Source organism: Mustela erminea, chromosome 14 (assembly GCF_009829155.1).
Source record: "Mustela erminea isolate mMusErm1 chromosome 14, mMusErm1.Pri, whole genome shotgun sequence".
Lineage (NCBI taxonomy): Eukaryota > Metazoa > Chordata > Mammalia > Carnivora > Mustelidae > Mustela > Mustela erminea.
The window spans coordinates 86,440,137-86,464,766 of record NC_045627.1 but is presented as its reverse complement, the minus strand read 5'-3'; the positions used below and the strand labels follow the sequence as shown (position 1 = coordinate 86,464,766).

At 51.6% G+C, this 24,630-nt stretch overlaps 1 protein-coding gene across 6 annotated transcripts in view; it reads left to right on the top strand.

The window, feature by feature from the left end:
* The window catches only part of C14H10orf90 (chromosome 14 C10orf90 homolog), a 202,075-nt gene extending 179,462 nt beyond the window's left edge, over positions 1-22,613 (top strand). For 4 of the 6 annotated variants that reach the window (XM_032313521.1, XM_032313519.1, XM_032313520.1 and 1 more), the window contains 6 exons: positions 256-546; positions 3,605-3,804; positions 5,889-6,066; positions 19,202-19,265; positions 22,292-22,391; positions 22,481-22,613. In XM_032313521.1, the coding sequence (XP_032169412.1) occupies positions 256-546; positions 3,605-3,804; positions 5,889-6,066; positions 19,202-19,265; positions 22,292-22,391; positions 22,481-22,519 (872 nt within the window). In that variant the 3' untranslated portion in view covers positions 22,520-22,613. The remainder of the gene's footprint in view (positions 1-255; positions 547-3,604; positions 3,805-5,888; positions 6,067-19,201; positions 19,266-22,291; positions 22,392-22,480) is intronic. The other 2 variants (XM_032313518.1, XM_032313522.1) reach the window with 2 other exon arrangements.
* The last annotated feature ends 2,017 nt before the right edge of the window (positions 22,614-24,630 follow it).

Sequence of the window (24,630 nt, the reverse complement as noted above, 5' to 3'; positions counted from 1 at the left end):
AGTCTTTAGACCAGATGCATGAGAGTGGTGCATACAGTGGAGCTCCTCAGTGAGCTGGGGGAGCAGTGAGTGATCACGTGACGAATGCTGCCCAAGCCCATGAACGTTGTCCCCCACTCCCCTGCCATGGATCAGGCCTTCTGGAGGAGTGCTACAGCCCATGTCCCATCTCTAGACAAGCAAGGTGTGCCAAAGTCAGTACCTTTGAGGTACACTCGTCAGATGTTTTGAGCACAACTCTTGTTTTATTTTTAGTAGAAGCAAAAGTATTTTCTGGAAGCAGTGAGAAGCAACAAGGAGAAGCACGTGGGACTTTGTCTGCTCCCCCAGTGGAACAGAAGCTGATTAAAGAGGTCCTTCCCGATGGGTATAGCTCTCCAAGCAACAGCTGTCAGTCTAGCAACTTCTCTGAGCCCTCAGAGAGTCAACAGCAAAGCTTCCTGAAGTCCGGAATCCCTTTATCTGGATTTCTTTGCCCCTTACAAGATTTATGCACATCTCCACAGGAAGACAGTGATGTTCAGATAGAAAGAGAGATCCCCGCAGGTAAGGAGCGAGGGCGGTAGGGTTGAGGTGATTCCTCCTCGGTATTCATAGGGAAAATGGTCTGATGTCTTCCTGAGGCCTGGTTCCCACAAGCTTACCTCATAAAGCTGTCCCTTCTGGACCGCGTGAGTCATCAGCAAGCAGAACCTGCAGCATTCCGGGGTGGGTGAGTCCTCCCTCCCAGGCAGGGAGAAGATACCCCTGTGTGGGTCAGCGATCCTAGCTCTGCTGTGCACCAGCTCAGTATCCACCATGGCCAAAAGGAAGGCCACTTCCAGCCACATGGCAGGCTCCCAGGCCTACCTGAGGAAGGTTTGAGATGCTGGTGTGGCTGCTCTGAGGTCAGGCTGCCCGTGGTCTTCTGTGCCTGACTAGCAAGGATCATGGCTGAGAACTGCAGGCCCCACAGTGTCCTCCAGGCAGGTCCCAGTCTGAGCCTCACACAGAGGAAGGAACCAAAAACTCCAACCTAGCCATCCCTTCTCTAAGGCCAAGCCCCTGACCCCTACTAATATTGCAGTGAGCACCGATATATAAAAGACTATAGAGGTAGAATAGAAAAGAGATCTGTGGTGCCCAGTTTTCAGGGAGAAAATTTAGATTTCCTGTCACTGAAAAGACTTTCCCAAACAGCTACGGATGAGGACAGAAACACACCAGGTTATAGATCTTTGGGATACAAAGGTTAAAATGGCTATGGTATTTGATAAAACTAATTTCACTTGGGAGCCAAGTCAATTTTTAGCTCTTCATCCGTTAGTACATTAAAGAAGCATTTATTAAATACCTACTATATACATACCTACTGTGTGTCAGTGACCAAGCTTGGTGCTCCCTGCCCGCCAATGCTGGAGACAGCAGGGTCATACCTGTGTATGTGGAAAGCTGTTAGGAAGCCACAGGTGGCCACAGGGGTCCCAAGGAGGGGCCGGACAGAAATGCCCTCGAGGAAATGATTCTGAGCAGGGACTTGAAAGCTGACTAGGAGCTTATAAATCAGACCTGAGAGCATGGAAGACTGAGGGAAAGCCATGCACAAAGCGAAGAGTTGATAGGGTACGATTGATTTGAGATCCAGGGGGGCCAAAGTCCTAGGAGGATGGAGGGGGCTTAATGAGAGTCTGAGGTCATGTGGTCAAGTTGGAAAATCCTTAAAACCCGCTCAGGGTTGGACTAAAGGTGAGGCCGAGCCCTTGAGGGGCAGACCGCTAATTAGATTTGCTCTGAAGGAGACTCTGTCCTGGATGATGGGGCGTGGGGTGGGACAGAAGGGAGAGGGTAAGGCCGGGGGCCCAGACCCTGCCCAGGAGCACAGGCTGGAGGGGAGGCCGCAGTGGTGAGACTTTGAAGACACAAGGGAGCACTGAGGTGAGCACTGGTGCACACGGGCTTGCCTACACCGCGCTTGCGTTGGGGGCTCTGGTGGTGGAGTGCAGGAGGGAAAGGATGCGAGGCACCGTGGCGTCCCTGCGGTTGAGGTAGAGCAGAGGAAAGTCCACGGCAGGAACGGGGGACAGCATGGTCCGAGGTGTGTGGTTACCTCTGGCTGCAGGGGACTTGGGGGCGGGTATCTGGACCGGCCGCGTAGGCTGGAAGCAGGAATTGGGGAGCAACAGGGACACCCTCCAGAAAGAGCAAGAGCAAATGCCTGCGGGAAGGAGAGAGGTCGACCTGGGAACCTCTACGTCGTATGTTGTTGGGCCCGAGTGCAGGACGATAGCTGGAAACGGAACCGCCGCGGACAAGCTGCGGGACCACCGGGCTGCCGGCGGGACCTGAGGGTCTCAGGGGACAGGGTGGACTCGTGTCAGAGCGAGGGCCGCTGGCTCAGGCCAGAGGGGCTCCAGGCACGGATGGCGGGTGCTCTAGCAGGGGCTTCGCATAAGATTCAGGGGACCACGGAGATGCAGCCCACGGGCCCACAGGCCTCCTGAGGGCCCCTCTCCACTCCCGACAGAGCCCACTCCTGGCAGGCTCCTGGGCTGCCCCCGTGGAGAGACGCACGGTGACTATGACGCGGTCCAGCCCTCAGAGGAGCCACAGGCTTGCGGTGTCAAAACATCCCGTTATGACCCTCTTGTGTAACCAGTGCTGCTGGGTGTGTGACGCGTGTTCTGCTGCGCGGACACACGGCAGGCGGGATGGAGCCTGCTTTGGGAAGAGGGGCACTTCCTAACGATTGGGGCTCAACCTGTAGGTCGGAGGACCCTGGGTCCAGGAATCAAAGGGGCTTTGTGGCAAGAGGAGGACATATGGGTGAGGAGTCAGATGCTGTTGAGTTTCAGGGCTGGGGGTGGGGGAGGCTGTGTTGGGTGACGGTGCGGAGGGAAGCAGGGGAGCTCACCTAGGGAGAGTGGGCCGGCCCAGATGGATGGGACCGTGTGCTCCTGGCGGAGCAGCTGCTCACGGAAGGGTCAGTGAATCTGTATTAATCCATCCTTCCACACGCCAGAGGCCGCCCTGCCCAAAGTGCTGTTGATTCCATGCGCTCCCGGACCTTTTCCACAAGGGAAGGTCAGAATGGCATTGGGAAGTGGCCAGATCCAGCATTGAGAGAGAAAGTGAGAGAGAGCGAGCGAGCGAGCGAGAGATCATTCCGATTATACACACAAAGCAGGGGTGGCCACTGGCAAATGAAGAGATAAATAACGTTGCACCGTCCTTCGGTCTTACATCATCAGTGCAGCAAACGTAAGATAAATTAATATGTGGCCCCAAACAACTGAGCTGTAATAATTGTACAGGGCGCACGTAATAGGAAGCCAGGAGCAGAAAAGCTTCTTTTCATTGTGAACAAAGGCATTTTGAACCCTGGAAGCCGAGGGAATACGTCCGTGGCGCAAGTAGCCGGTCGCGAAGTCCAGCGGCCCACCGACATTCCTCCCCGTGACCAGGGGCGGGGGGTCTATTGAAGCAGGATCTTATCGGCTTAACGAGGCCCATTAATAAGCCACGGGGGTTTCTATTTTCCAAATTGTCTTCTGTGTCTCATGGTACTGAGGAGCCAGGGGAAAACCTTGCCGCCCCTGTAAATGGAATTCTAAATCTTCTCTCCCAGGGGACTACCAGTGCTGTGACTTGGTTGTAAAAATAAAGGAATGCAGGAAGACTGAGGAACCCGAGCCAGCGGCCCCCAAGCCAGCACCCCCCAAACCAGTGCCCCCGGAGCCGACGCCCCCTGAGCCACCAGAGACCCCCGGCCTGTCCGAAGACTGTTCCAAGGGTCCACGAACACCTGCAGGCTCCTTGACCTTGCAGGTAAGGCCCTCTGCACCCTGGCCGGACCCCCACGGAGGGGGCACCCCTCTGGGCAAGTCCACGTGGGCCTCATCTCGCCCTCACCTTGGAGCCTGGAGGCTTAACTCCCTCTATAATGGCTGTGTGACTCTGGGCAGGTCCCCCGACCTTTCTGGGCCTCTGTTTGACAGTGCGAGTGACGGAGAAATGATGTCTACTCCGGCTGGGTTAGAATGAGGATCCCGTGGTATCCGTAGTAACCGTGATCATAGCAGGGCCAGCATTTCTTGAGAAGTGACGGGTGACACTGGGCAGGTCACCTCATAGGCATCAGAGCCTTCTGCCCGCACCGCCCCACTCTGGGCCCCGGCCCCTATGATCCCCTCTTCGTGTGAGGATATTGAGTTTTGCAAAGATGAAGGAGGTTGCCCTCAATCACATGGCCATGAGCTCAAGGATATGAAACCTTTCACTTGGTGTCTGTTCCTGATCATAAAAGGAATATGTGCACATTCCTTAAAGTTCAGAATTACAGAGGTATATAAACGAGAAGAGCAGACAACCTCGAGAAAGCTCCCGCCAGCAGGATGTTGTATACTCAGGCGTACCGTCCAGGAAAGTCCCTGCAGGTGTGGACATGGTGCCATTGGTCGGTCCCTGCATCCTGGCGGTCCTCGGTCAGTCCCTGGTAAGAGACTCTTGATGCCCCCAAGGCAGCCACGCTGGGCCAGTAGGCTGTTCCCAGGGTCTCTGTGCAGCCCTAGCGTGTCTGGGACCAAGGGATGGTGCCATGGAGACCAGGTGGCCAAGAAGACTCCTTTCCTGGCACAGCTGCCGAGGCCACTTCCATGACACAGGTGGAGTCTGTGCTGCCCTCCCCACGGGAACTCTGAGCTCCCAAAGGGCTGGGCAAGGAGTGAGGCTGAGGAACAGGTCTGCCATGGTGGCGTATCCAGAGGCCTTGCTAAGCACCTACTATGTGCAGGGCTCAGGGTAGTGGAGGGAGGGATACTGAGTGGATGGGCTGTGGCCCACGCCGTCCAGGAGCTCACAGCCCAGCACGGCTGTCAGTGTACATGAATCCCTTGTACAATGTGATCTGTGAGGTACCACGGAGCTCAGGCTGAATGGGGAGCCCCGACAGAGCTCACTGGGAGAGCTGGGATTCTCACTGACGGGTGTGACTAGAGTCTTACTCCAGGCAGTGGAATAACCCAAACAGAGGTTTTCAAGGGATGGCGAGTTAAGACCACAAAAGGCAGTGTGGAGAAAACGTGGGCGTCGCTCAGATCCACCAAACCACTACAAGGCTTGGGTTTTGCATCCATCAAATGGGGAGAAGTATATATGCTGTTCAGAATCTAGGTGGGGATTCCCAGAGATGAGGAATCCACGTAAGGCATGTAGCCCAGGGTCTGACACGGACTGGAATACCTCCGTGGTGGTTTCTCTTTGTCAGTGGACCAGAGTATGTGGCTTAGTGCAGGGGTTGGGGGGGTGTATATTGAGGGACATGGCCGATGTGGAGGTCTGGCCATGGAGACCTCCCCTATAAAGCTTGGAGAACCAGTTTGCATAGGCAAAGCTACTTGGCCAGCTTATTCTCCCTGAGAATAGACACTCTAGTTAGTCAGGATGACAGTTTCTCCTGAACAGGCATGAATTTCATGCTGGGTGTGTGATCCGTGTCCTGTGTGAGGCTTCCAGCCCCCAGCAGAAGCAGGTGACTCATGATGCCTTCATTCCCTCCCCACCCCATTTCTCTGGACTTTGGAGCTCAGGGCACTCAGAGTTCAGGCTGTTGGAAACCGAATGGATGGACAGTGAGGAAGGGATGGGTAGAAGTTCGCCTCCTCGCTGTCAGTGGCTAGGCAGTCACACTGCAGCAGGGCCCTTGGGGCTTGCTGGGACCACCAGCAGGACCTACATCATCATCACGTCCGTCACAGTCTCCACAGGAGACGGGGCATGAAATCTTGGGGTGCAGGTGCACTGTGGCCACTCGTCCTTAAAGCTTGTGCTTTTGGTCAGTTTCTTCCAAATCAGAGGGATGCATTACTTGCCCGCATCACTTCTGCTAAAAAATATTTTCTTGCTGCCGTCAGGAAGCGCTGGAAGTCCGGAGACCCCAGTTCATTTCTCGTTCCCAAGAACGGCTGAAGAAGCTGGAACACATGGTGCAGCAGAGAAAAGCCCAGCGGAAGGAGAGCCTGGGGCAGAAGCAGAGTCTCTTTCCTGTCCGTGCCAACAAGAAGCAGTTCACCGTTCCCCACCCTCTTAGTGGTAAGCCACAGGGGGCTTGGGAGGGCAGGTGAGACTGGGTGGGGGGTGTCTGAGGGGCTGGGACCTTCACCCCCGGCAGTGGTACAGATACCACCCCTGACATGCGGCAGACTCGGGTCACACCGCGCATCCGGATCTCAGTATCCCAAAGCCTGCCCCAGAAGCCTGCCGTGTGGGAGCTTACCGAGGGCACTGAATTCTCCAGAACTAGCTTGGGACACAAATTTACCACCGTAGCTGGGAAAGAAGCCATACAAGTGTAGCAGCCAGGGTAGCAAGTTCAAATTCTTGGCTCCTGACAGACATTTGCAAGAGATCCCCTTTGCCCTTTATAGATTGCAAAACAGATCTCAGGGTGAGAGGTTGACTCCAGCTTGTCTGTATCAACATTCGTCATCTTGAAACCCCTTTCCTGCTGCGAGCTCAGAGTGTGGCCGGTCCGCTCTCCCAACGCCGTGCAGCCAGGGTTGAGCTGACCCCGTGAGGGGCCGCACGCATGTGCTCACTCGACAGGGAGTACTGAGGAATCTTCTCGGGCCGGGCACCAGGCCAGGAGCTAGGGATAGCACCGTGAGCCAGACTGGCCTTGGTCCTTTCTTCATGGAGCTTATAAACAGACTATTAAAGCAGCAAGAATAACAAGAAGAGAGGAGAGCAAAAATGGGGACATGGGAGCGCATACAGACGGGCTGCCAACCCAAATCTGAAAATCTGGAGGCCTGGGGAACCTCCCTTTTATTCCTTTGGATAGAGGAACAGGATCTTTCTTCCTAGGAAAATGTTCTCGCCCCCAGGAGGTGAAATCAGAGGTATAAATCAGAATAAAAGTCCTCTAGGGAAATAACCATATTCAATAAAATGCAGCTTAGCAAACATTACAGACATTGTAGGGGAGCCTGGGTGACAGAGGACAAAGGGTGTTGTTCCAGAATTCCTGCTCATTTCCTTGGCCCGTGGGCTGGCTGTCTCCTCATCCACCCGTGGTGCTGCAGGTCAGAAGACCTTGGGCCAGGGAGCATCCTTCTCATGGTGCAGGATTTGGCAGGACACTTGTTGCTCCCTCCCAGTGACATTGTCCAGTATGCTTAAAAAAATTTTTTTTTAAAAAGGAAATCAATAAAATGAACATGCAAAGACTTTTCCTCTTTGAAAATGCATCTCACCAGCATCTCGAGCTGCGTGGCAGATCCAGGCTCAAGTTGGGGTGTGTCGTCCTGAGGACTAAAGTCTCTTGCTCAACAATGTGCAGTCGGGTTCCGGTGCAGACTTTTCAAGTCACCACGAGGAACCATCGGTCACACGTGGGAGCCCCCTGGGGAACATGGACATCTGCGCTTGTCCCGGGAAGGACTACGAGGGTGCTTATGATGTGTGGGCCCCTGGGCCTTGACATTTTTGAGGATCCTGCCTGTTAATAAATGGTTAACAAATGGGCTGTCAACAAACAAAACAATGCTGCTGCAGAGCGCCACGGCTCCACATATGAAAAATGGCATCTGATTAGCTTCCTTTTTAGTCTGATGCCTTTGTGTGGGAAGAAATGGGGACCCAGAGACACTCAGGAGCATCTTCTGTGCGGGGCCGTTCCTCAGCGGCAGGTGCTGGGCGCTCCATCCCCCGGGCCAGCTGCCTTCCAGCTGTGCCCACGGTGGGTACCGGGTACTCCAGGATTTCCACCGTCGCCAATATTAGAGAGATGCCCGGTGGTCCTCCCTAGGGCTGCTTTAGCAAGTGACCATAGGCCAGGAGGCTAAAATAATGGAAATTTATTCTTTCAGAGTCCAGAGGCCAAATATCCAAACTGAATATATCTAAATGGTTGGTTTTTTTCTGGAGGCTCGGAGGGAGAATTCGCACTCTGGCTGCGTTCTTGCTTCTGGTGGCTCCAGGTGGCTTCTGATGGCTCCTGGTGGCTTCTGGTGGTTTCTGGCAAGCGGTGGTGTTCCTTGGCTTCCAGATGCATCACTGCATTCTCCATCTCCCCTTGTCTGCATGCCTTTGTGTTCAAATTTCCTCATCTTAGAAGGATACCAGTCACACGAGATCAGGGTCTAGCCTTATCCAGTGTGAACCATTCTAACTCACACTCATCTGCAAAGACCCTGCTTCCCAGTGAGCTCACCATCACAGGTTGGGTTGGGAGGTAAGGCCTTGAACTTGTCTTTTTGGGGAGACATATTTCTACCCACTACATTGCCCAACCATGGCATTTCCCCTAAACAGATCTTACAAGTTCACATTCAGTGACATCTTTTAATGAAGTTGACTTTAAATGGACATCTTCAACTCATCTATAACAAAGTGTGATCAGACCTAGTCAGTACTTTTAAATAACCGAGGTACCTTTGTAGGTCCCCAATTCTGAGGTAGCTCCAGCAGCTAGGGTGCTGTGGGTGGGACTCTATGGCCACTCTGCCCATCCCTACGGTATTTATGTGTTGATGAGAGCTTTATGCTTCTGTTTGTTTGTGTAGGTCAGTGAAATCAGACAACGTCTGGAGCCCGAGCCTTGTGTGAGCTGTGGCAAGGGAGAAGGGAGTGTTTAGGGCCCCATTAAACAAGTCTGCAGTACACATCTTGTCTTCAGCCTGTCTGCTGGCAAGATGATAAAAGCGAAATGCAGATGTTTTTCTTACATGCTAAATTAGTTAATAAATCATACATGTGAGCGAGCTCTGGCCACAGCGTCAAGACGTCGGTCAGGAGGAAGATGGGGCTGCTTTCCGAGTGGGGCTAGCTGCCTCCCAACATTGGGGTCTGCCCAACATTGGGCGCTCTGGTGGCCAACAAATGCCTCGTGGGGCGGGGGCTGCTGGGACAGCAGGCACCCGCCCTGCAGAGACAAGGGCAGCGAGGGCCACGGGGCCACCTCAGCTTCCTGTGGACTCATGAATTCTGAGCGGTTTTCAAGGCTCAGGGCAGGGACACGTGTGTACATGTGTGCATGTGTGAGTTCACTGGGCTCCCTCTTTGTAGATGGGCATTTGCACGAACAACTGAGACTTCAGAGAGACTAGGAAGTAGCCTGATGAAGTTTCTGTCTACCCTACCTGCCCCACCTGCCTTTATGGTGTTGCCGCCTGTAGTTTGAATCCCCAAAGTCTGTACACAGGGTGCCTCTCTTTCCTTGCCCGGAGCCACCCGGGCCAACCTTGCGTGCCCATGGCAGTGACCTGGGAGCCTTCTTAGCAAGCCTTCCTTGCCTTAGCAAGCCTTTCTTGAGAACTCACTGTCAGGTACAGTCCCTGGTCTCATGGACTCCCCCGCCTCATGGGGAGGCTATTGCCAGGAAGACCCCCAGATCGCGCTGGGATGAAGCTGTGTGGGTGCATCGTGGGGCAGGGTGGGGGGAACGGGATGGGGGGGGCGTGAGGGTGTCCGTTCAGCTTGGACTGAACTGCAGAGTGGGGGCCAGAGAGGGAGACAGAGGGGCCACAGATGAGCCCCCGAGGGCTAACAGGGATTGTGAATGCTGCTTCCAAATGTAACCTTATTCTGAGGTCAAGAGCCGAGGCAAGATTGGCTCCAGGCTGGACCGGACGGGACGGGTTGACATCAGGCAGGATGTGGCAGATGTGGCAGGTTTTGTGGTTGTGGCATCAGTAGAACGTGGCGGCGGCTGCTGACTTGTGGAGGACAGAGGGAAGAGGAGGAGGAGGAGGAGGAAGGAGCGGGAGCCAGGGAAGCGGAAGGAGAAAGGCCGGAGGCAGGCTTTGCTGGCCTTCTCCGAGGTCAAGGCCTCTGCAGCCTGACGGCCTGCCTCACGTCCGCACATGAGGGCTCTTCCTGCTCAGTCCACCACAGTCACTGGGCGGTAGGCAAGCCTTCCCCATCATCCCTGCACGGCTCCCGGGGTTCCAGGGGTTGGTCGTGTTTAAAGGCCGCCCTGACCTGGGAATTGGAATGCTTCAGAGTTAGGCCTTGCGTCTGCCTTACAGAACGAGTCTTGGCGGGGTGAACGGAAAGCATGGGGTACAGCACCCTCAGGTGCAGGGGTACAGACCTGCCGGGAGCAGATGGCTCAGAACCCACGGGGGTAGGCTGTCCTCGCTATACCCCGCTGGCCGGTGTGTGGCTCTCATCTGCTCCCGCTGCCGCTACCCAGCCTTGCCCTCTTCATCATGGGGAGTCTAGCCAGAGCCCCCCTGGCTTCCATTCCCACCCTGTGACCTGGACCCCTCCCATCCTGACTCTGCCCCTCCCCCGGCCAGGTGGTCTCCTCAGATATCCTTCCTTAAGTCAGGGTCCCTAAACCACCTGGTAGAAGCCTTATCTGTCCTCCTTGTCTCTGCCCTACAGAATCCTGCCTCAGCTCACTGGCCCAGCCTAAGTCCAGCCTCTTCTCTCATCTCCTGCTCCCAAGGCTGTTCCTTCTGCTTCCCGTAGGGCCTGACCTGGACCATGTGGTGTTGGGGGCTTCGCCTTTTCTGAATCGCGGTTGCTACCGCAGCCCGTCCAGAGCCCAGCGATGCTCCAACGCCGCCCTCTCCACTGTGCTTCTGCCTCAGCTCTTTCTTCTCTGCCTGAAGGGATCCTCCTCGTGGCCCACCCAGGTTGTCCCCCTAACTTGCGAATGTGTAGAAAACCCGTGAAGAATATCCCCTTCCTCCAGGAAGCTCTCCCTGATAATCCCATCCTGTGCCCTGCCCACTCCTTCCATCTGAGCGCTCCTTACCCTTGCATCTCTCCGGATCCCCAACCTTCTTAGCTTCTCCACTTTGGATTGTGGTCGGTGGGGAAGCCAGTCAAGTCTCACCAGATTGTGAGTGCCGACGGGCACGTGCCGCGCTACGCCGCTCTGGGCAGCCCTGCCGCACGGCGCCGCAGACTGAAGTCATCTGAATTGCATTATCCACACTTCCCAAGGTGATCCAGGTCAGAGCCATTCAGATCACGGACCAGAGGAACGGAATTCTCCTGAAGGCACTGCAGAAACCCTCCTCCAGCAGATCTGCCTTCAGACTGATGATCTTGGCTAGAGCGAGTATTAAAATGAATTTGCATTCCCAGAGCATCGAGCCAGAGAAGTGACCCAGCAGATAGGAGATGGCAGGGAAGTGATCGCAGTAATAGAAATGTGGTGTGCCTCAGCCGCATTGTCCCTATTATTGCCTGGTCTGATCTTGGGAATGTCTTCCCATAAAACATCTGAATAAATATTTGGAGGTAGTTCTCCCAGTATTACTCACAAAGGAATTTTTTAATGTGCTTATCAGATAAAAGTAATTGTAAATTTACTTCATCAGCCTGCAGAGAAAACAGCAGCATGATTCAGAGTTATTTACACATACACTGTTATGGTGTCCTTCACAGACTAATGATAAAGGTGTTGTGTTTTTTCCTAAGAAACATGGAAAGAAAAGACCAGTTTATGTCTGTTGATTCAAAGGACAGTGTTATTTCCAATTACAGTCGTTCAAGGCGGCAGCAGGGATTACAGAGTGGTACAGGGAAAAATAACGTGATGGGAGATTCCTTCTCCCAGTTGCCTGGATTCTATTTTCCAAATGATGTCCCTTTTATCTCGCAATGCAGCTCAGTAGTAAACCTTGCAGTGACACTGAGGATATAAATCTACTTGGCAATGAGAAAGAAAGTTTATTCATCATCTATAAATCACCATATTTTGTGGTTCTCTTAAAAATGCTGGCAAACCCTGGAACTGGAGCAAACAATGACTCTCATATCAATAGTTAATCTTTCAAATTTTCACTAACTGTTGCTGTTTTATGGTGAAGTGGGTGATTTGAGCCATTGTTAAAGTTCTTTTAAATGAGTAATTTAAACTTGCCATTTAACACCCACACATTTTTTCAAAAATATGGGGAAAATACACCACATTTTCTTTTTAGGATAGATTAAATCTTGTTCTATAGCTGTACATAGTAACTTTGAAAACTGATGATTCTAACTGTTAAAGGCACTGATAAGTTGTGCAACCATGAAGGCTGCTTACATTCATTTGACTGCGTTTGCCCTAAGCTTTTTTGACCTTGGAATGATTTTATCCAATTCTTGAGAGTCCAGGTATTGGGGTTCCAATATTTCTTTGGAAATATTGCTGTAGGAATCTTTGCTTATGGAAATAGCTGTCATGCTTCGCTAAGGAAACCCCAAGCAGAGTTTAAGTCTGCCATTTCCCACAGAAACCTGGGACAATGGAACAGAGGTTTTACTCACCTTACTTGTATCCCTTTGGCCTAGAAGTGCCAGGAAGCAAGGGTTGAGGGCCCTGGGCCCCTCTGGGCAGTAGATTGGCGCCAACTTCCTGGTCTTTGGTTGGGTTTGCCTCATTGGAAGCTTGTCCATTGATAGGCGCTGCCTAACTCTGTCTCCATGTGGGTTCCCCTGGCATCCGTAACAATGCCACCATGCTGTACCCCATACAAAGTCCATCAGAGGAAAGGAGCCAGTCACAGTTCCTTTGGAAAGTATGTCACAAATGGGACAGCATGAAATAATGGGAGAAGGAATGTCCTTGTCTATGCCAAGCACTTAGGTAGGAGCCATGCAGAGGAGAGGTGTGACTGATACAGCTCACTTTCCTTTGTGTCTTTGTGGCTTTTATGAGAGCTAGCAGAGAGGCTTGGACCCCTTCCTCCTTTGCTGGGTCTTTGAGGAGTAACCAGGTAATACAAGAAATACTAGCATTTGTTGTCTTTGGCCATAGAGTTGGAGTGTGGATGGAAAGGAGCCAGGGGTATGGGGTGGGGGAGTGATGAGGAAGCAAAAAAAAAAAAAAGAAGAAGAAGAAGAAATACCGCCCCTTGTCCTCTAGGGGTTCCGTGCCACTTGGGAAGAGAGCTGGCCTGGCAGGTAGCTGAAAACCAAGCCTAGAATCACACAGGGAAAGACCTGACAGAGTGGGGAAGGAAGGGCTTGGGCAGCTGCTCTTGGTCTGATGGCAGGATAGAACCAGGGATTGCGTAAAGACTCCATTTCTCTCCAAAAATGTTGTTCATTGACCTGTGGGACTTGGGGACCTGGTTCCTCTAGCTGGGGTAGCTGAAGTGTCCGTTCCTGGGACCCGTTTGCCCCAATGGCACACCAAGGACTCTCCCATTATGAAGATCTATGGGGGGTGTTGCATGGGCTGCTAGTGTTCTTGACAGGCTGTTCTCACCACCAGCACCCCTGCCCCGGCCCTAAACTCAAGGACAACTCTCTGAGCAAGAGGTGAGCTCTACATGGAGAGACCAAGTCACTTCCTGAACCAGGAGACTTCATACCTTGCTTCTCAAACTGAACATGTGAAGAGAGAAATCAATATCCCTGGGGACCTCTAGTTTAATCTTCATTTCCTTTTTTTAATTTTAAAAAATTTTTTAAATTTATTAAATAGAGAGAATGAGTGGGGGGTGTGGAGGGGAAGAGGGAGAGAGAAGCATTCTCTCCACTGAGCAGGGAACCCGACGTGGGACTCAATCCCAGGACCCTGTGATCATGACCTGGGCCAAAGGCAAACACTTACTGGCTGAGCCACCCAGGCACCCTGTTCTTCATTTCTTCATGGTGCATGCCTTCACCGGAAGGCTCCGAGAGCCTCCCTGCATCTCTGCCGTCAGCATCTCCCTCGTGTAGCTGGATTGCAATTGGCATGAGCATCCTTTTCACATCAATGTCAACATCTCTGCCGTGTCCCCCACCTTCCAGACCCCAGAGTTGGCTGCCCAGTAGGTGGAACTGTCATTCAGAGCAGGATTCCTCGGAAGCCTACAAGTGATCTGAGAAAAATGAGAACGTTTACCCAGCACAAGATTTTACCATCGTTAAGAGCACATCAGAGTCAGACAACCCAAGAGTCTTCCCACTTGCCTTCGTACAGGACAGTGGGTACCGTTTCATTTCTGGAGAGCTAATGAGTCCAAGCTAGACCACTCTGCACTTGCCCGTGTCCAGCAAATTCAAGGTCCCTCCAAAGCAGGCTGAATAGAAATCAGGTGCAAGTTACTGGATTTAACTCTTGAAAACTATGATGTAATGACTCCGGCGACAGGATGGTCAGCTTCTCCCTGGCTCTGAATCTGGTATAATGAACAGTCTTGTGATCTCAGAATACACAGATACTGGGGTCCTTTTTTAGGGGAAAACCTTTAGAAACTTTCCCCCAAAACCCACGCCCCATCTCTGTTCATTTTGGGAGGCCTGGTCTTTAATAGAAGAGGCTGAGTGGTGTAGACTTGTTGACCCTCCAAAGTAGTTGGCTGTCTCCCTGCTGGATTCTGTCTAACAGGCCTCTCTTGGTTTTGGTGTTTCTAAGGGCAGGGGGTAGGGGAAGTAAGCACTTGATGATTCTTCCAAGTGTTCAGGGTGACTGTGAGACTGAGCTTCTGGGAGGGCACTGTAGTTACAAATCCAGTGTAAACTTGATCATTGAGATGACTTGTTCAATAGGGAAAAGGAAGCGTTGGCAAGCAGAGCTGTAGATCGAGAGGGCTCTGTGGAGGGAAAAGAACCCGGGCCCCATAAACAAGCGATCCTACTGGCGTGCGGGTGACCCCTGCTGCCTGCTGGTGGCACCGACTGTGGAGGCCACGTGTGTGTGTGTGCGTGCACACACAGGAGGTGAGGGTCATTAGTAAACACCCATGTGTGTTTACTGAGATCAAGGGGGTCTCCAAACTCAGCCTTTGCTCAGCTGCTTGCCCACAACAGCCTCAGAGGCCCTAAAGGCTTGGTAGCTGGTTATTGGCTGACCTTGAAACAGGCAAGGGCTTAAGCGTGTCTGGCCTTGCCAAATTAAATTATCAACAGGCCCCGTGGCTTGGATACAATCATGAACCAGACACACAACAGATTTGAGGGGGAGAGGGAGAAGGATTTTCCAGAAATACAGAAATGGGCAATTTACCTCTGTAATTTTATTGAAAACACTGAAAACCAACCCCAAACCTCCTCTATTTGAATGTTAATGAGAGGTAAATACAACCATGGTTCTCTTTGCTCTCTATCAGTGAGTTGGAATAACAGCACTTCAAGGAAAATCCATAAAAGACCAAGAAGCAGGCTGGATATTTTTCTCACCACTTTAATTTCATAAAGGCAGGATTTCCTTCGAAGAGAATTGACAGGTGCAATTTGCTGTATTTCTGAACAAAGCACATGCAAGATGGTTTCCATTCCTTGAAACGATGCCGCAGTGTGTCCAGTTGCATGTGTGTGTGCTTGGAGAACCATCTTTTGCTGCAGGCAGGTGCCAGGGGCCCTGCTGCATTTCCCCCCCAGGGACACCCTTCCTCCAGCCCACTGGCTCCTCCACCAGAGGGATGACCCCTCCCCCAGGAGCCCTCTACCCCATGCAGACTGTTGCTCCTGGCATCCAAAGGCCTTACTTATCTGGCTCTCACCCTGGGCTTTGAGTCCTTTGTCTTAGCAAGCTTTGTGTATCTACTGAGAGCACCGAAGAGGCGAAAGCCTCCCGGTCCTCAAATGAATGGTCCCTCCCGCTGCCCGGAAGTCATCACGATCCTCTCCAACCCACAGCTCGCTTTGCCCACAGGCAGTGTCGCTGAGGCTGGAGGCCCCCCACTTCACCCTCTGAACACTGCCATCTCTAGGATCCCCCTGCCCGCCCCGCCCCCGCCCCCATGCCTGATCTGCCTCTCCATGGACTATGTGCAGCTCCTCGACCCAAGTTTGTGTGTGAACAGCCGCTGGTCATCTTTTAACAACGCAGATCGGCTCTCCTGTTTAAAACCCCACATGGGGGCACCTGGGTGGCTCAGTGGGTTAAAGCCTCTGCCTTGAGTTCAGGTCATGATCTCAGGGTCCTGGGATCGAGCCCCGCATCAGGTTCTCTGCTCAGCGGGGAGCCTGCTTCCCCCCTCTCTCTCTGCCTGCCTCTCTGCCTACTTATGATCTCTCTCTCTCTCTGTGTCAAATAAATAAATAAAATCTTTAAAAAATTTTAAAAAATAAATAAAACCCCACATGGCTCTCCATCTCTCTCGCTCTGAAGGAAAACTCCTTAACGGGCTTGCAGAGTTCCTTAAACAGACTTACAGAACCCAGTTCAGATGGCTCCCAGTCTTGGTGCCCAGTAGCATACTCTAGACATTCTGGGTCACGTTTCCGGGGCCCGCACATGTGCATCGCGGTCAAGGTCCCCAAGCAGTTGTCACGCGTACCTGGGTGGAGGGCGTCGCTGTCTTTGATCTGGTGTCACCTGCTGGCCTGACTCCGCCTTGTGCCGCGTGCCCGCCTTCCCTCGTGCTCCACCCACCGCGGCCCTCGCTGGCCTCCCTTCTCCGCCCCCTGCCCCCAGATCCTCCCACACCTGGTCCCGTGGTCATTTGGCTTGTGGCTTAAATATCTCCTCCCTCAAAGGGCCTTCCCGACCTTCCCAGTCCCCCTTTACTATGTGGCCGCGTTTCGGTTTCTTCAGAACACTTGCCTGATACGTGATAGCGATAGCCGGCTCGTTGATGATCTGATCCCCCCCCGACCAAGGAAGTTCATGGTGGCAGGATCTTATCTACTTTTCTTTCTTCTGAGCATTCTCTGGTGAGATAGGAGCTGCTCATTAGACGCAGGAGGAAGGAGTATAAAAGAAAGAAACTGGGGGCCGGTCTCTTGGGAAGTGGACGGATGCCCGTCAGGGCCCCCAGATACAGATTCTGCAATACGAGTGGGGGGCCGTGGTCTGAGGTGAAGGGTGTGTGTGGACGGGGCCGGACTAACTCGTGCTGAAACCCAGCTCTTCCACTCACTCTTCCGTTTCGTGAGCCTGAACAGGAAACAGCCCTTCGAGCTCAAGTCTCCCCAATCTTAAAATGCAAACAAATCACGCACATGTCCCAAGGTTGGTATGAAGATCGTGTAGGGAAACATCCCACAGATGCCAGGAGTATTGTTCTAAGTAGTAACACAGACCCCTCAGGTCTGACATGCCATTCCTTCCCCGTAAGTGCCAGATAGGGTTCCGTGTGCTCTGAGGAGGTTGCGCACCATTGGCAAGACACTGCTTTACTTCAGACAATTTCCTCCAGGAGGGTAAAACCACTGTCTCTCTTTCCTCCTCGCCAGAAAGGTCTCCCTACTCATCAGATGGGTTTGGTCCTGTTACCAAAACTGGAAGCCAGCCACCAAGGAGCAAACACTTTCTGCGAGTGCGGGTGGAGCCCACCAGCTGTGGAGGAAGGACCTGGCCTCTTGCATGCGGACCAGCTTGTTTGGCACCTAATACGGGCTGCTGCGCCCCGAATTTAAATTTCTGCTGAGGCCCAGCAGGCCACGAAGAATTCAGAAAACAAAACAGTGGAGGTGCCAAGGAGCTTGCATTTGCTTTTGTTTCCTCTTGGAAATAAAACCAAAGCTTCATTGCGGTATCAGGGGCTCTAAAGAAATAATCTTAAAAAAAAAAAAAAAAAATCTAATGTCCCAGAGTAGACAACATACCATTGGATTAAGAGTTTTAAAATGTTACAAATATATTTCTTAAATGTTACAAACTATATTTGTAACATTTTTATTCCCTCGGAGCACCATTATCTCTCTGGGTTGGCGGTGCCCTGATTTTGAGTAGCTCCTGAGGAATGCTACTCCAGACTTGAATCTGATTTTTTTTTTTTTTTTTTTTTGGTAAATGTCCCTTCTTCTTGCCTGAGTAGGAGTCTTCAGGCAGTCTCAGAACTGCTTCCCCAAGACCTAGCTGCCTGAAGGCGGCATCCTGTTTCTTTGGGAAAGTCATCAAGATGTTTCTGAGGCTCTCCACGCTGGGCTGGCCCTAGTGGGAGTGAAAGCCAAGGGTGGGCACTGGGAGGCATCTTGGAAATCTTCACGGTGGTGTTGACTACTCCTTTCTCTCCTGCCTTTCCAAACACTGAGGACATTTCCCCTGAGCTGGGAAAATTCCATTAATTTTTTTTTTTTTTTTTTTTGTCCTCTCTCTTATTTCTCCTTTGAATCTGGTCTTTGAAGTTAAGTAATGGTCCCATTTTTTTCTTTTATGTTAAATAATTAGGCAGAATACAAGTCAGCTGTTGTGATGTTTCCAGTGTGTAAATCGGTAGCTGTGTTTTATTTCTCCAGAAGATGAAGTGTGTTTTATCCCTGTCTCTCCCCCGCCTTTGTGCATATTCGTGGATAATTCTGCAAGCCTGAGAAGCCTCGTGGGGCTCTGCTGGAGTGCTGAGTGAGGGCACAGGCTGACGTGGAGAGATTAATGGAAGTACATGGGGTCTTCACTGGGGATCACAGGGAGTCCATGTCAACTCTGTGATGCTTCGCTAGGGTGCTGGCTTGTCTGTCTGCTTATGTGCATGGAGGAGGTGAACTGGTCAGTGTCCAGGTGTTCCAGAAAGTGTGGCAGCTTCTCAGATGTACTCCATGTGACACGTAGCCCCAAGAGCTTTTTGTGTGACAGACTCTTGGCTGGTCTTATAGGGCCGAGAGCCATGAGGGAATTTGAGTTATTACAAAAGGGTATACACTATATAAAAAAAAATACATATTATTTCTGAGTGTGCCATCTGTAAACATCATTGTGGTTACTAATGTGTCCTTCCACTGGAAAACGTTCCAGACTCATCGTGATTTTCAGTCATGCTACACTCTCGAGGGACACAAGACAGACATTAGTCCTGTGTTGCTGTCCATTGTATTTTCTGATTTGGATAGGGCTGGTCCCCCGTGAGAATGGATGTGGAGGTTGAGAGTCCCTGATGGAGGATCCCAGTTATAAACATCAACTCCTGCTCTCAAATTGCTCTCATGATAGCTGGGAGATGTCCTTATCCTCAGGAGCACCAGAAGTCTCGTGGGGAGATCTTCCACCTGACACCCAGGGACCTGCTCCCACGGTGACCGTGAAGCAGAGTTTGGTCACTGCCCTCTGCACACGATGACAGTTGCTGCCTGAAGCATGCAGAAGGGTCACTGTCTGCAAAGTATGTTAGATGTCAGCCTTGTACCTCTTGCCTGTGCTTAGACCTGTAATAGACCAATCTTGGTTGTCAGTTTCAATATAAGCGTTTCTGATGTATGAGTGTCTACTGAGTCCTGCACTGTCAGTGGCAGGTTGGGCCTTAGACTAAGGATCAATAACAAAATGCGTACAAAGTCCGCTACAGTGTTTCTCTAGAAATGTGTGATATCCAAACCTTCCCAAATTAATCCTCTTTCTATTTCATTCCAGATAACTTGTTCAAACCCAAAGAAAGATACATTTCAGAGAAGGAGATGCACATGCGATCTAAAAGGTACTTGGTTATTGTGTGAGGTCGAAAAATGTGGGGGCGGGGGTGGCTGCTGCATCCATTCGCCATCCAGAGGGGTCACTATTCCCAGGTCCACCTTTAATGTCTGAGGTCCTCTTGGCTGTGAATGTGGAATGCTGGCTAAAAGAAGTTGTTCAGTTGCACCTCTGAATGTTAATGCCGTTCTTGGAAAAGCGTTAGGAAAGTGGCGGGTCTTGGATTCTGAGCCGACCCAGTAATTGGTCTCTAAGAGATCCCCAGACTCATAATGGGAAAGCTTCTGCACATTCTCATCGTCTCTGTGGGCAGGTGCTCCTTGTCACTGTGCACCTTTGAAGGTGATTTTATGAGGAGGAGTGAGATGGTTTCTCCTGAGGGCCCTGCAGTGGCAGAGCCTATAGGAACGACTCCAAACTTGGAAGCCCGTGGCATGTGGGAGCCAGCAAGCCTTCCTGACGCTCCATCCCCGGCGGGCTTGGAGGCCTCGCTGCCCACAGACTCTCCCTGTTCTGCCTGGCTGGTTGCTAGTCTCGACTCCAACTAATTCTCACCCACCTGATCACACAAAGGCGGCCATTCTTTCTGAGCCCTGGCCTCCTAACCAGAAGGTAATAACTCAGCGACGTTGGCCAAGTTCATGCAAGAAAATGTCATTAGTTTATAATAAAGTATCTAGCACTGGGAGGAACGGTAATAATTAAACCCAATTGATAGAACCCTTAGAGAAGCCACTGAAATGAGAAGAATATGTTTCTCCACAGTCCAGGCACAAAAATCTCTGCTTTTAGGATCGTTTCCATGATAATTGGCCAACTTTGATCATGGGCAAGGAGCCTCTTTGTAAGTCCAAGAGTGGAAGTGAGAAGGGGAGCATCCCATTACTGATCCGATTCACGGCATTTTAACTGGGAGTTCTGAGGGGCCGCTGGGTTTTCAGACTTGCTGTTTGAGATGTGCAGGGTTGTGTGTCCCTCGTGCCTGAAGTATTCCTTTCTCAATTTAGCAAAAAATGTCAGCTGGATTTTCCCTTTGCAGTCCGCAAACCCAAAGTTGCTATTATGGAGACTGGCAGTTAAAGTACTAGATCTCAAAGCAGCATTCGGGGTCGACAGGATGGCCCCAGGGCTTTCCAGAAGCGGAAAGAGAGGCTCAGGGAGGATGCAGGAGCTAGGTCACGGTGCGACCCCCGATGGAGTCCGTACTTGGGTTTTCACTCTGCGTCCTGGGTGGGCTCTGACTCTGGCTCTCTCACTCACCCACAGTCATGCTGGAGCTTTCTTTTCTTCCGTATTCTTTGTTATTAGTTGTATGGTTGAATCACATTTTCATTTTAAATACTCAAACAGCAGAGATCAGGCTAAAGGCCCTCCTAGCCGACGGTCTTCCCTCCCCCACATTTCCCTGGGCCCGGTCCTTTCTCCAGAGACCCACAGTACTCAGCCTTCTGTGCATCCTTCCAGGACCTTCTGTGTGCCTGAAGATAGACGTACACCTGTACCTCAGCAGTTATCTATTTGTTAATCATAAATGGGATCATACTATATATATATTATTTTTCTGTAGCTTACTTTTATCGCATGAAAGATACAGATAATAGACCATTTTCCTCATTGGTTTTAACTCTTTGCTGTGCGATGTATCCTAACTTATTTAGGAAGCCCCTGTAACAAAATACCACATCAGGAGCTCTAAGAGTGAGACCTGGGAATTTTTATCTTAAACTGCCCGTATATAGTTCAGACGGTCAGTATCAGGAAGATGGTCTCTGTGCATCTGGGGATTTCCACTGTGGAGCTTTGGGACATTCAGCTCTCTTGCTGATTCCTTGTGGTCCTCTCCCTGGCCCTTCCTGGAATAGTTCCTAGATATGGCAAGTCTGTGTTCATGGATTCATTCAAACCACACCCATGGAACAAGTATCTCCCAGACACTCTATATTATGGGGTTAGGGGCTGTGTTGCATTGAGAGTCCACGGTTCGAACCCCAGCCCACCATGAGTCAGCCTGGGGACTTTGCAAGAGCCTCCTGACCTCGCTGGGCCTCGCGCTCCTCAGTCACATTGTAGAGGACACTATGTGCCTCTTCCAGCTGCTGTGAGGGTTGACAACATTTATGCCTGGGGATTAGCCTCGTGCTCAGTAACCAAGAAAACGTGATCTGCTAACAATGTCATTTATATTTTTATACTTTGTTAATTATTATTTTAAAAGTAGAACCTATTAAACCAATTTTGTCTGGCTTTCGGATGTGGGCAAAAATGAAAAAAAAAAAATAAGGAGTTTACCCACAGGCCATGTATACAGCAACCCCACAGCTCAGGCTACTGTTCCTCCACTGTGTCTGTGGACTCCGCCGAAATATCCTTCAGCATCTGGACACAAACAGTTTCTATTAAGAGGCAGGAAAGAAGAGTCCAGAAGAAGGTCTCTTTCTTGGGCCTTGCTTGTTACATGAAAACTCCTAATTTTACACTAGGACAAGACCGTGATACTTATGTCTGAGATGTATCTGGAAGCAGTTTAATTAGGAAGGCAACAGGTTAAGAGGGAAACACACATTTACGCGTGTGTTATCCCGGTAGAGTTCCTGCTACTTCTTCCATTTATTCGCTGCTCTTTTTCTAAGTCGTAGGAAGGCTTAAAAAAACATGTAGCAAAAAGGCGTCTGGGCAAGTTTACAGAGTGGGAAAGCAGTAGGTATGGAATCTCCCACTTGATGTGAGCAAGTCATTAATTTATCTCCAAGAGTGGAGGGGCAGGGAAGTGCCCACCCAGTAGACAACTGGCCTCTGAGCTTTGCTCTGGGGCGGGGAGGGGACCCCTGACTGTTGGCGCCGACCCAGCCTCGGCGGCCCGTCCTGGAGACTGTCAGGCTGCCCTGGGTCTTGCGTCTCACTGATCTGGGATGACCCGTCTGCGGCTGGTCTTGTCTTTGAAATGGAAGAGCCTGCTGACAAGACAGGACACAGACCCACCCCAGGCACCCGCTGTCTCGCTCCCCTTCAGAGTGTTTTCTGAATCTGTTTCAGAATCTATAATAACTTGCCGGAAGTGAAAAAGAAAAAAGAAGAACAAAAGAAAAGAGTGATCTTACAGAGTAACAGACTCCGTGCTGAAGTCTTCAAAAAGGTAATGGCCTGGCCGCCAGCAGGTGTGACGTGTGTGTGGCACGCAGATGCTGAACCTGACCTTGACGTGTCTGTCTCCTGCCTCCCTAGCAATTACTGGACCAGCTCCTTCAAAGGAACGCTGTCTAACCACAGGCTGCGCGGCTGACCCACTCCCGGGACCTGAGATGGCTTCAAACGCTGGGTTCCCCATTAAACTTACCGCTATCTTCATGATATGAAACATTTTCTTTACTTTTGATTTTTTTTTTTTTTCGTTTTTTGTTTTTTGTTTTTGTTTTGTAAAGGAAAACACAGCTCCTGAATTGCTTCACAAACCACACCGACACAGTAATCCTTGAGGAAATGGGCCAGCAAGCCACGGAGGGGTGACCCACGCGATGTAAATCACTAGGTCTAGTCCTCTCAGTTTTCCACGTTGGAATTTACCTTTTGCTTCTGATTCCCCCACCCGCTGCCACCATTTCCCCCGAGGCAGAAAAAAGGCCTAATACGTTCACATGGGCCCAGATCCCAGGGGGTTATTTTCATTCGTCAGAGTTTTGGGACGTGCATCTGCCCCTTTTTAAGTATCAAGCCCAACTTCTGCCAGTTCTGCGAACTCCAGACTTTGGGTCAGCACCCAGTATGTTCAAAAAACCCTCTGGATGTGTGGGCCAAGTGATGCTAGAAGCTGACCTTGGAAGAAGGTGGGCACTCGGGCAGGAACGAGGGAGCGTTCAGTCTGTGTGTCCGCAACCGGAGTGGGGAGAGCCGTCCTCACGACCCCACCCCGCTCTGAGAGCTTCTCTTCATTTAGAAAAAAGGGTCTATGTCCACAGAAGCTGTGAGGGCGGGATTGGTGGGAACAAAAAAACTACAGGCGCCTCAGTGTTTTCTGCAAAGCCCCTCCTCCCAAGCCAAAAGCCGTGCAGCTGAACGTGGCCGGGGCTCCCGCTCAGCCATGTGCTCTTCCAACTCTGATGACGTTCAGTGTTCATCAGTGTGGGTTTGGGAAGCAAAGAGCTAACTAGTTTTTATCAAAAATGGAAATAAATGCAATTATGACAAAAATGGAAGTTCCGCTCTGCTCTGTGTTCCGCACCGTGACTACGGCGGCTGCTGTGGGTAACAGTGAGAATGCGGTCCCGGCCCAGCGGGGGCCTCGGAACCCTCTTCGGGCACCTCCTCACCACCACGACACCCAGGGCTAGAGCCCTGCGCGCCCCGATGCCCCGGAGAGCAGGCGTGAGAGAAGCAGGGAAACAGAGGGCAAGGTTTAGGATCCTGAAGGCCTCCCGCTCACTAGGAATCGCCCCAGAATGAGAAGGAGGTCTGGGGGGGTTCAGCAGAAGCCCTGTTGACATCTCTGTCCCCATCCTGAGGCTGTCACTCACCTTCCCTACTTCCAGTGCTGCATACGCCATCCCTTTTCTGGAACACCTTTTGTTTATGTGTCTACCGAAAAACCGTTTGAAAACTCAGCCTGCGGGTTCTCTCCTGACACCTTCCCCGCGGCCCTGTCCTCCAGGATGAGTCAGTGCCGTGCCCTTGGGGCACATGGTCTCAGACCCTGCCAGCTGGTGATGATGGACAACGTGGTCCCCTGCAGACTCCAGATTCCGGTCTTGGCCGCATTGATCCCCAGTCTGTGCCCGGAAGGCAAGGGTATCGGTCTGGATCCAATCAGGAGAGAGAAGCCGCATAGTAACTTGCCCTGGGAAGTGTGATGTACGTACGTAATTATTTACCATACCGGGAGTGCGCAAGGAGGGATTGGCTAGTGAGAAGGAGAGGGAACTCGAAAGCAAGCGGGTGTGGGCAGCACGGAGCAGCACGTGGGGAGCGTCCCGGGAGCCAAGATCCCACAGGATGGAGAGGGAACAGTTGTGGCTCAGCAGGTGACCAGTGTTCCTGTGGTCTCATTGAAAACCCACCCTCTGGAATTTGCTGGAAGCCAGATCTCTAGGATGCTTTGGGCCGGGGGCACATTATTTTGCTGCAGTACCACCCGAGGGGGCAAAGGGGCGCCCCCAACCCTTAGGAGCCTGCTGAGCAAACTGTCCCAGACCTAGGAAGAAGGGCCCTCTGTCCCGCTGTGTCTGTTCTGTCTATCAGCAGAGCGTAGCCTTGTGCCGGCAAGCAGAGGGAACACATTTGGGGGCCTGGATCTGTTTCAACAGAGGAGGCAAGCAGGGCAGCTTTGCTAGGGCAAGATCATACCACCCAGCACTGGCCCAGCGGCTCCTTAGCCATGTCCC